The sequence below is a fragment of the Erythrolamprus reginae genome, chromosome Z (genome assembly GCF_031021105.1).
Source record: "Erythrolamprus reginae isolate rEryReg1 chromosome Z, rEryReg1.hap1, whole genome shotgun sequence".
Taxonomy (NCBI): Eukaryota; Metazoa; Chordata; class Lepidosauria; order Squamata; family Dipsadidae; genus Erythrolamprus; species Erythrolamprus reginae.
Window position 1 is genome coordinate 34,855,148 of NC_091963.1, and position 12,163 is coordinate 34,867,310.

A 12,163-nucleotide genomic window follows, 5' to 3' on the forward strand; every position below is an offset into this window, starting at 1 on the left:
CTAAAAATCAAAATATATCCTTAGCAGCAGAATCTGAGCTAGAATAGTCATTTCTAAAGTCCTGTAGTATTCTAATATTCTAATATGTAATGTTTATTTTATTTTATTTATTGGATTTGTATGCCGCCCCTCTCCGTAGACTCGTAGTTTGTAAAATCCTGTAGTATTCTAATAGGTAATAGAATAGAATAGAATAGAATAGAATTTTTATTGGCCAAGTGTGATTGGACACACAAGCAATTTGTCTTGGTGCATATGCTCTCAACGTACATAAAATAAAATATACATTTGTCAAGAATCATGTGATACAACACTTAATGATTGTCATAGGGGTCAAATAAGCAATGAAGAAGCAATATTAATAAAAATCTTAGGATATACGCAACAAGTTACAGTCATACAGTCAACATGGGAGGAAATGGGTGATAGGAATGATGAGAAAAACTAGTAGAATAGAAGTGCAGATTTAGTAGAAAGTCTGACAGTTTTGAGGGAATTATTTGTTTAGTAGAGTGATGGCGTTCGGGAAAAAACTGTTCTTGTGTCTAGTTGTCTTGGTGTGCAGTACTCTGTAGCGACGTTTTGAGGGTAGGAGTTGAAACAATTTGTGTCCAGGATGCGAGGGGTCAGTAAATATTTTACCCGCCCTCTTTTTGACTCGGGCAGTATACAGGTCCTCGAAATGAGTTCTTCAGATTGATCCTAAAGTAACTAATATGGAGGCAAATGTTGCTGCCAGTGAAACACTTTTCCTACAGACTTTGACATGCTAGGCAGAATTCTAGGGAGATTTATTCAATGTGGGTTCTTGGTGCCCTCTGAGTTTGCTTGTTTTTTTTGCAGACATTACCCTAAGTAGCAACATTCATGCTAGGAAGGAGTGCTGTCTGCTGTCAGTTTATATTCAGCTCAACCAAAGAATCTCTAAGACCGCCCCTACCCACACTGACAGGAAAGGCACCAGGATGTATACTGACAGCAAACAGCTTGTCAGGTCTGGAACTCATATTTTATATTTCTGCCACTTTTTCTACTGTGGGAAAATGGGAGGGGGAACGGTATGGAGCAGGTAATATGTAGTAGTCTAAATAACATGTCAAGAATTAGCTCAATCCTAGGTTCCATTATGTTCCCATATAAAGTAAAAGAAGATTGTAAGCATGTTAAACAGTAATGAATGCTGAGTCATAGGGAGTAAGCTGCAATCTGATGGGGCCAAAGCATTTTAAAACGTAAAGCACCTTTACAATGGGTGTGGCGTTTTTAGATTGTTGTTGGCTGGCTGAAGCAGTTTGAGCGTGAGTTAAGCATTGAGTTATAGCTATAGTGTTGATATGGAGAAACCTGGATTGGTTTAGTATCTATGTGTAAGTAAGCTTTAGTAAATTTTGTTCCTGTAAATGGAAGAAGATATTTTTGCTTGCACTGAAGAGTAAAACTGTTTGGGTGGGGCTACTTTCAGAGTATAAGATGCACCCAGATTTTCACCCCCTTTTTGGTGAGAAAAAGGTGTGTCCTATACTTCAAAAAATATGGTAGTCTATTTCTAGGTTCTTTCATTAGAATGAAAAGTGGGGAGAACAAACTAGATGGAGTTGAGGGGAAGAAAAAAGTAACTGGACCCTTAAGGAAAAAGAAGATGCTCTGTTCAGGAATTTTAAAAAAAATATTTGCAGTTCATCAGGCAACCATTCAGATTGAAGCTTCAGCGTCAGAAAACTTTTGTACTTCCCATCCATTTGTTTGCTTTCAGCCTGAGACAATGTTAGAAATATCCAGTTCCAATTCACAAGTCAATATTTGGAAATGAGAAATCTTGGGAGATAAATATATTCTCTACATACTCTTCCTATTTCCACAGTTCTCAAATGAAATAGTATTTCATCACACAATAAATAACCCAGGAAACGACATCAATATTGTTGAAGAATCCCAGCAAATGCAAACCCAATTCTTTGTTTATATTAGTGTGATTTTTATTTAGCACTTTTCTTTTTGGTGGGAGAGCTCTTCCTTCATATGAAAACACTGCTACAAGCTTCCACTTCACACTCAACATGTGTGTGTCAGATGTGGACACTTCCTATACAACATAATGCAAATGGCTATCTGTTATGAGTGTGTTCATCTGTGGTTAAAGAGATGAGCCATCACTAATCCAAGTCTGGTTTGTATTAATCAACCAAAATAAAAACAGCACAGCACAACCTCAGCTTCTAGTAAATGAGCATCTTCAGATCTGTTCCTACTAAACCCAGTGATATATAGCAGTGAAAAAAAGTGGAGAGCAGCAATCATTCTGAACCAATCCCATGTTCATATTGCATGCAACAAAATGGACAATACAAAATCGGTATTGATACATGGTGGAACACATTCAATTTGAAATCATGAATACTAAAATGAATACAATCAATGAAAATAAAGTGGAAAAAATGATGGGAAGATGGGATAGGGTTAGAGGTTTTATGGCCAGTAGAATTTGAGACCAAGTTATAAGGAACAAATTGGAATCACTCTATACTTTGTAAAGATGCTAATGTACCCAGTTTTAAAAAATTATAAATCAGTACACCCTCATTTGGTGGAGGGATTGAATGATTGATGTTGGATGGCAGAAGCACATATTGTGCACTGTTTTCATGTTGCAGGTATTTGTTTTATTATTATAAAAATCAATAAAATTTATTTTTTTAAAAAAGTTCATATTTTAATCAGCTTATATTAGCCAATTCCATGGGATAGTTGTACTAGATCAACAAATAATTATCTGACGCCTGTTCCTTTTCAAATCATGGTTTTATTCAGGATTTAGTATAATAAATATAACTTTCAGTGTATCTTATTTGAGCTGAGCAGCTTTGTACACCAGAATATTGTGTATGTTATATGGTCTTGTACAGGGGTGGTTTCTCTTACTTCCCTACTGGTTTGGAAGTGCGTGCATCGCATTGAAAGTTACATGTGGGTGCTGACCCTCTGCGCATATGCAAGAGCCTCTGGGCATGCACAGAGGGTTTGTTGCCAGTCGCTTTTAAGCAGCAGTGACCGGGGAACTGTTTTGGGGCTATGACAAGCTGATCATCACTACCAGTTTGGTGAACAAACCCAAATTTCTGCCACCGGCTTACGTGAATCAGTCCAAACCGGTAACAACCCGCCACTGGTCTTGTATCATTTAACACAAAAGTTGGGAAAATCCTGGCCTGTGAAGTCACCTTCACCTGAACACAAATCTCAGATGGTTTATATTTCTTGAAAAATTCTTGCTACTTTCTTCAGTATAGTCTATATGTCAATCTGTGCGTCTGTCTGTCTGTCTGACTTTCTCTCTCTTTCTCTGTGTATGAAGGAAAGGGAAATAAAATCTATCCTGTATTGTAGATATTACAATTGAAATTATATGTCTACTGTTACTTCATGCAAGACTTGTCATGAATGATGAAAAATATGATCTGATTAAAACAGTTCCTATCTTCAGTAAAAATATATTTTCATATCTAGCTTTTGGATTTGGATTTGCTATAACTTGCAAACATGGGATAGCAGATTACATTGCTGCTGAAGTTTAAAGACTCTTTATTTCTACAACCTATTGCATGCCAAAGAATACCTTTTGAAAATAATGCTAACTATTGCTTTTTGAGACATTATTTGGCATTTGAGGACATCGTAAAATACTAAATAGTTATTTAATACATGAAACCTCTAATGCCATGTGAGACTATTGTAAACTTTACAATTGTTTTACTGCATGGAACTGGCTCACACAAAATAGAACTTCTGTTTAAGATACTTTTACCATGGATAGTTTTGAAGTTTTATCTATATCAGCTGTCATTTAAGTTCTTGTCAACTCCAGAGAGTCACTTCATCACGTAATATTTGCAAAATCCAATGATAGTTTTAATAAGCCATTGAAGATCTAACAGCCTGAATAGACTTTTTCATAACTTAATTTTATGTCTATAATATTTAGTAGAATAATTCCCCCTCCCCCAAATAATATAGCTATTTATGCTCACTAATAATTTGCTATCATCTTTTGACACAAATGTATATGTCTAGTGCAACAAAATAGCTAAGTTGCTACAGATATTAACAAAGAAGGAAGATAACTGGGAAGTAAATAGCCCTTTTTGGGTGTGAGTACATGCGGATACTTTGTACCATTAAGTGAGTAATTTAAAAAGGAGAGGGCATAACATTTCACTATTACATTTTTGAAACTTTTCAATGACTGAAGCATCAAAGAAATGTTTATCTCAGATATTAAATCTCAATCATTGTCATAACTAAAACAAAATAAAGAGACTTAAAATTAAGATATGTATTTTTTCATATTTTCTACACTTTTTCATTTGTTCTAGTCCTCTGTGATGTCTGTCTGTTTTGCCCGCTTTCATCCAAACCTGGTTGTTGGAGGAACCTATTCTGGCCAAATTGTGCTATGGGATAATCGTAGCCACAGGAGGACACCAGTTCAGCGCACACCTCTTTCTGCAGCAGCGCACACGGTAAAAATTATTTCGTGATTTGTGGAATTAGCAGGATGTAGCATGTAAACTTGTTATTTGTTAAAAATAAAAATATTCAATTGTCAAAGAAAAGTGGGATTGTAAGTGACTGGAACTTTGATAATTTGTTTTGTTTTAACAACATGCTAAATTGTTTTGCTATACTTTGGGTCCATTCTCTCCTCCCTCTGTAGGCAAAAGCTTCTTTTAAAGTGGGGTGGACAATAATGAGTGAGAAAGCTTATGGAATAATAGCCTGGCAATCCTATCATCTTGTTTGGTTCAAATCATGGTAAATCTAAAAAAAATTGCCAAATTACCTTGCTATACACATTCCAGAGAAAATCAGAAGGAAACACATAAGTATTATTAGAATGGCTGCTCACATTTCAGCTTTTTTTAAAAAGACTGAACAGTAAAAATTGTTAATATGCTAAAATATAATATAATTAATCCTTAATATATAACAGTTCCTTTAGTGACTGTTTGAAGTTACGATGACACTGAAAAAAAGACTTATGGCCATTTTTCACCTTTATGACTTATAGCATTCCCATGTTCATGTGATTTACATTTGGATGCCTAACAACTGGTTCATATTTCATATTTATGATGGTTGCAATGTTCCAGGGCCATGTGATCAACTTTTGCAACTTTCTGATGCAAAGGCAGTGAGGCAGATAAATTTATTTAACAACCGTATTACTAATTTAACAACTGTGGTGATTCAGTTAACAAATGTGGCAAGATTTGAGATAAAACTTAGTTAACAGTAACTGAATTTAAACATGCCTAGAATAAACATATATCCATCCTCCGAGTTCTCGGAGAGGGGCGGCGTACAAATCTAATAAATTATTATTATTATTATTATTATTATTATTATTATTATTATTATTATTATTATTATCATCTTAAGATAAAATACAGGAAATAGTATAAGGGCAGACTAGATGGACCATGAGGTATTTTTCTGCCATCAATCTTCTATGTTTCTATGTTTCTTAACAAATTTCTCACTTAACAACATAAATTCTTGGCTCAAGAATTGAGCCAAGTTGAAGACCAACTGTATACACCTTCATAATGAGGGTATATAATGAATATACCTTTTCAGAATGTAATACAATTTAAAACAAACTTTATACAAAATGCATATGGATTTTAGTGGTACTCCAATTTGTAATACTGTAGTCTATGTAATATAATTAAACACAAAATGCCATATTTGAGAATAATCAATATGATCCAAACCATAATGCTTAGATAACATAGAATGACAGAGCTGGAAGGGATGTGGAAGTCCCTTATTCCAACCTCATTCATGAGCAGGATAATTTATACAATTCCAGACAAATGATTGGCCAATCTCTTTTTGGAAACTCCCAGTAATAAAACACCCACAACTTAAGGAGACAAGCTGATTGATTTATCTCACTTTCAGGAAATTTCTCCTTAGTTCTAGGCTGGATCTATCTTTTATTATCTTCTAGTTGTTATTTCTTTTTCTTCCCTCGGTGCTTTGGAAAATAAGTTGATCTTTCTGTTCCCTGTGGCAGCTCTTTTAGTTCTGAAAGACAACTATCATGTCACCTATCAAACCTGTTTTGGTTTGTGTGCCGAAAGGGTGTGTGAGAGAGTGTGCTAGCATCAGGGGTGGGCTACTGCCCGGATGGGGGCAAACGCAGTGAGGTAGCGAAAATGGAGCTCCACCCCAGAGCACCGAATTTGCACTGAAAGATATTGAAAGAAAATGCAGGGAGTCCTGCATAAGCCACGCCCACAGTGTGGTAGTAAAAATTTTAGTAGCCCTTCACTGGCTAGCATGCACACATGTACCAACTTCCATTCCCTCCCCCACACATGTGCCCTCCGTTGCATATGCATACCCCCCCCCCCCGTCCCAACATATGCACACAGGCCTCACTGAAACCTGGGATGGTGAAAAAATGGCTGAACCGGAAATTCAGAAAAAATGGACTTCCGGTTTTCCCGTTGTGCTGCTTTTTACACTCTAGGGCAGCGATGGCGAACCTATGGCATGGGTGCCACAGGTGGCATGCGGAGCCATATCTGGTGGCACATGAGCCGTTACCCTAGCTCAGCTCCAGTGTGCATGTGCGTGCCAGCCAGCTGATTTTTTTCTCACCTGAACACTCCAGGAGGCCACTTTTGGCTTCCGGAGAGACTCCAGGGAGATGGGGGGGAATTACTTTTTGCCTGTGGAACCTGAGGAGGGTGAAAAATGGGTCTACCAGGCCCACCAGAGGTTTGGAAACGGAGGAGGCCATTTTCGCTGTCCACAGGCATTGAATTATGGGTGTGGACACTCACACATGCACGATAGCACACGCAATTTCGGCACTCAAGGAAAAAAAAGGTTCGCCATCACTGTTCTAGGGCTTCAGGAAACATCCAGAGTGTGAAAAAGAGCACAATGGGTGAACCAGAAGTCCATTTTTCCGAACTTCTGGTTTGCCTGTTGGCTAGTTCTCTTGCACTTTTGGGCTTCAGATAAGCTTCCTTGAAGCCTCCGGAAGGCGAAACAGCCTTCTCCAAGGCTGAAAATCAGCTGGCTAGCGTATTCATATGCGCTGGAGATGACAGAGGGTGACGCCTCGCATGCCCTCTGATACGGCTGTGTGTGCCGCCTGTGGCATGTGTGCCATAGGTTTGCCAACACAGGACTAGACATTCCTTATTCCCTTAACCATTATCATATGATTTAGCCTCTAGATACTTTATCATGTTTGTTGTTCTTCTCTGCACTATCTCTAGAGTCTCAGCATCTTTGGTGTATATAAAAACCACAACTGGATAAAATGTCTCAAGCACAGCCTCACTGGTATAGTGTATTATTACTTCTTGTGGTCTTGATTCTATCCCTCTATTAGGAATCGCACTTAGACTTGTATACCATTTCATAGTACTTTACAGCCTTCTCTAAGCATTTTATAAAGTCAGCATATTTTCCCCAACAATCTGGATCTTTCTTTTACTGACCTTGGAAGGATAGAAGGCTGCGTCAACCTTGTTTGAACTGCTGGTAGAATTAGCCTGAAATACTGCTTTCTAGCCTCTGTGCCACCATAGCTCTGGATGCATCCTAGGCCTGCATTGGTTTTTTGGCAGCTGCAGCTGTCGGCGACTACTTCAGCTCCAACCACAACAACACGAGAGCACACAACAGATTTAAACTTAATATTAACCGCTCCAAACTTGACTGTAAAAAATATGACTTCAGTAACCGAGTTGTCGAAGCGTGGAACTCATTACCGGACTCCGTAGTGTCATCCCCAAACCCCCAACACTTTACCCTTAGATTATCCACGATTGACCTATCCAGATTCCTAAGAGGTCAGTAAGGGGCGAGTACAAGTGCACTAGAGTGCCTTCCGTCACCTGTCCTATTGCTCTCCTATATCTACTATTCCTTTCTTCTATTCCTATATCTCTTCTTCTGTTCTTTCATTGATATGTTCTATTACTATATCTTCTTTTCTATTCTTTCATAGATATATTTTACTATGAGTATCTCCTCTATAACCTTCATCATGTATTTTACTGTGTGTGTGTGTGTGTGTGTGTGTATATATATATATATACTAATAATATATATATACTAATATACTAATATATATACTAATATATGCTAATATTCCATTTACAACAACACAAAGATTGGAACTCCAGCCTGAAGATGGTGAATGTGATTTCACCGAAACGTCGCATAGACATGCAAAACATTACACAGGGCAAAACCCGAACTCAGAACAATCTACATATATATATATATATATATATATATATATGTCACATGTTTAAGCTGAATATATATATATAATATTTGTTTTCGTAGATTTTCACGGGTACAGGTATGACGGTCTTGGTATATTCGGGTTTCTTCCCGTGTAGGATTTGGAAATTTCTGGCGATGTTTCGACGAGGTCTCACTCGTCATCTTCAGGCTGGTGTTTCTGTCCTTGTTCTCAGGCGAACACTGCGAAACCTGAGCTGCATTCCTTCTATAAATACTGGTGGCTGGGTTGGTTTGATGGCTCAGCAATTGCCTGCTGTGTAGAAACTTCCTGGTGAGTCAGTGGGGTAACAATTGGGGTCGTTGATGTAGCTGAGGTATGCTGATTAGTTAATGGTTATAGATTATGCGTGATATCCTTAGTAGTTGGAACTTGCAGGCTACTTGATTGTTTTACCAAGACCGTCATATATATATATATATATATATATATATATATATATATATATATATATATATATATATATATATCCCCACTAAAAACCCTCATTGTGTATTGGACAAAATAAATAAATAAATAGATAGATAAATAAATAAATAGGTAAATAAATAAATAAATAGGCAAATAAATAAATAAATAATTTTTTTTGATGACTCTATTTTAACTGATGGTGCATTAGGACATCTAGGTTTCTCTCAAGGACACTATTGTTTCTCAGTATTAGGAACTTGAAGATGTGTGGACTTCAATTCCAACAATTTCCCAATCAGTATGGGGATTGTCTACTCTACTACAATGGCATCAAAGCAGAATAACAACAGTTGTCTAGACATGCGATGCTTTTACCTTGAGAATGAAACCATATGTACAAACTTACTGTAGTACTAAATAAGAATTTCATCTGGTGCAAAACGAAACATACACAATTTATTACCACCAGCTACTAGTTTCTAAATTTCCTGAGCATATTCCTGTAAATTGATGTCAAGGTTCACAGGAAAGGAACTGTACCACATGTTACTCCCTAATATTCTTTCACGCCCACTAAACATCCGCACTGGGAATAACAGGACATTTTAATTATTATTATTTAAATGAAACCTCTGGCATGATGATTTAATTTCCAAAATAAATAAAAACAAGATGGCATCCTCTTGGACAGGAAAGAACTCAGAGATTCTATCTGAAAAGTAGAATTGTAGTTCTCATCTTCTTCCCTTTTTCCCTGCCTCCCACTTGGTATTAGAAACATCCTTTTCAATCTGCAGTGAGATTTATTGCTTATGAAACTGACAGCTGACAGCGCTTATTAAAGCCAGGCTTTGCCAGAGAATGTACTGTGAGGAAAATGGGAATCCATTTTCATGCTACTGAATCCTGCCCCACCTATCTGAACTTTAGCCTCTTCCGTCCTTGCAGTTCCAAATTTTGGAGACTATATTACCAGCTTGCATAAGCACCATAGTGAGGAGGGCAAATGTCCAGTAAACGTCTATATGAAATGACTCACGTTTGGGTTATTTCATACAGAGCACATTTGAAAGGCTGCTTCTGTCAGACAAATGAGTAAGAGACAAATGGAGAGATACTTAGACATATCAAAAAGTAGTTGAAAACTTAGAGCCTCAAAATCAAGAAGTTTAGTTGAACGCATGTGTGCGCACATACTAACTGGATTATAGCTCTTATGTGGTGTTTATGGTTCCAAAACCTTATGAAGTTTATTTCTTCAGGGATAAGGGTGAGGAGAAATATATGTAAGTATATGAAGGTCTTCTCAAATCACTATGAAAATATTACATGCAAATATGTTCTTAAATGTTAATGTAAACCATCTGGATTTCTAGGAGGTGGGTGGTATATAAATCAATAAATTTCAGTGGTCAGTTTTTGAAAAAAAAATTCTGGAAGAAGATTTAAAGCAGATGAGATGTTTCACATCTCCATAAAACTATCTATAGTATTCTCCCTCTGTAGAGTTGCAGTGTATATATTTGTAAAAAAAACATTTTAAAGATAAGGCAGCATGGATTGATAAATGAAAGCAGGGATGGGAGAGAGAAAGTTAAACACATTGAAAGGATGTAATATTTTTGAATGAACATGAAAAGTGAGTGAAATCTATGAATATATGTGTGTGTGTGTGTGTGTGTGTGTGTCACATGTTTTTTTTTTGCTGAATTTGAAAATTAAGGGAGACTAGAATAGATCTATTTCGGCCTTATTTTGGTCTCATCAGCTAGCCATACCCAATGGGACTTGAACCTGCAACTTTTGCCTTCTAAGGCAGAGAATTATCCTCTAGGCTACAGTATCCAAACCCTTCAGCTCTGCACCAGGGAACGGTTACATATTTTTGTGTCGAATCACCCTGGTGTATTGAAGGAACATCACAGCTTCTTATTTGCCTCTTGGCCCAACCCAGGGCCATTTCCAAGGCAGTTAATTTTTTATTGATAGCTGACAATTCTATCTGTATGTGTCACATGTTTTTTTTTTGCTGAATTTGAAAATTAAGGGAGACTAGGATAGATCTATTTTGGCCTTATTTTGGCCTCATCAGCTAGCCATACCCACTGGGACTTGAACCTGCAACCTTTGCTTTGTAAGGCAGAGAATTATCATCCAGGCTACAAAAATGTATGATCCAAAGTATGAATTAGTGCCTTTAAGATTGTTTCAGGTGCATATGAAATAAAGGTTAGTGAGAATGGAAGAACTAGATATGAGTTTCAGGAAAAAATATATTCTCTGAATTTATGTGATCCAACACAAAAATATTTTGAGATGAATGAATGGAGACTGCATAAAAAGTGACGAGCCATTTTGAGAATCAAGAATAAATAAGTATACAGTAATAACCCTTTGAAATATCTTTTAATATTAGTAGTTTGGGTTACATTGTTGGTTTGACAGTCCATCCCTGTTCAAGGAGACATCTTCAGTGTGCTTAGGATTGTGCTTGTCTGGGGAAGCTCTGGTCTTTAAATATCTTTCTGAGTCCTGGTCTGATTTTTCCTCCCTCCCTCCTTCTCTTTTCTCTTGATTCCCCTCCCCCCACATTGAAGCTTGTTGGCTTCTACGTTTTGAAATATCATCCACATGCTACCGTGTTTCCACGAAAATAAGACACTGTCTTATATTAATTTTTGCTTCAAAAGTTGTGCTACGTCTTATTTTCGGGGGGTGCCTTATATTTCTCAAATAAGACAAATTCATAGGCAGAAAAGCTGACACCCCCAAAGAAAGTGTACCGTACGGTACACTGATTACGGTACGGTACCTGTCAGCAGTGTTCCCTCTAATTTTTTTTTGGGGGGGGGGGGCGGAAAAATATAGTGTCTGAGCGGCAGTCCCTTCGGGACTGGGCGGCACTCTTTCCCTCTCACTCTTTCCCTCTCGGCTTCTGGGCAGGTTTGAAAAACTCTGAGTTGATGATGATTTTTAAATGAGCCATTGCTCTCTGCTCAGCTTAGAGGGAACTATGCCTGTCAGTATGGCACCCACATACACAAACGACGGCACTTATATGGTACAACAGTATACTTCCGCTATTGCAGCTTCCGGCCACCAGAGGAACTATAGTCAACGCACTGTAGTGGAGACTGTAATGGCGGTAAGACAGCAGCAGACTGTGTCAGCTGTACTGGACAGTACAAAGCGATGGAAGGGGCCAGCAGGGGATGCCACATTATTACGGTACCACTATGAACAGCTTTGAATGGTACCGTATGTTTTTCCATCGTACCGTATGTAAACATGACTACGCCTTATTTTTGGGGGGTGCCTTATATTAGCAAATTCTGCAAAACCTCTGATATGCCTTACTTTCGGGGTATGTCTTATTTTCGGGGAAACAGGGTAACATAAGTGTCCCAAAGGTGGGGG

At 37.6% G+C, this 12,163-nt stretch overlaps 1 protein-coding gene across 7 annotated transcripts in view; it reads left to right on the forward strand.

Annotated features, from left to right (window-relative positions):
• The window catches only part of DYNC1I1 (dynein cytoplasmic 1 intermediate chain 1), a 229,102-nt gene that overhangs the window by 152,468 nt on the left and 64,471 nt on the right, over nucleotides 1-12,163 (forward strand). For all 7 annotated transcript variants that reach the window (XM_070767291.1, XM_070767290.1, XM_070767292.1 and 4 more), the window contains one exon: nucleotides 4,371-4,517. In XM_070767291.1, coding sequence (XP_070623392.1) covers nucleotides 4,371-4,517 — 147 coding nt within the window. The remainder of the gene's footprint in view (nucleotides 1-4,370; nucleotides 4,518-12,163) is intronic.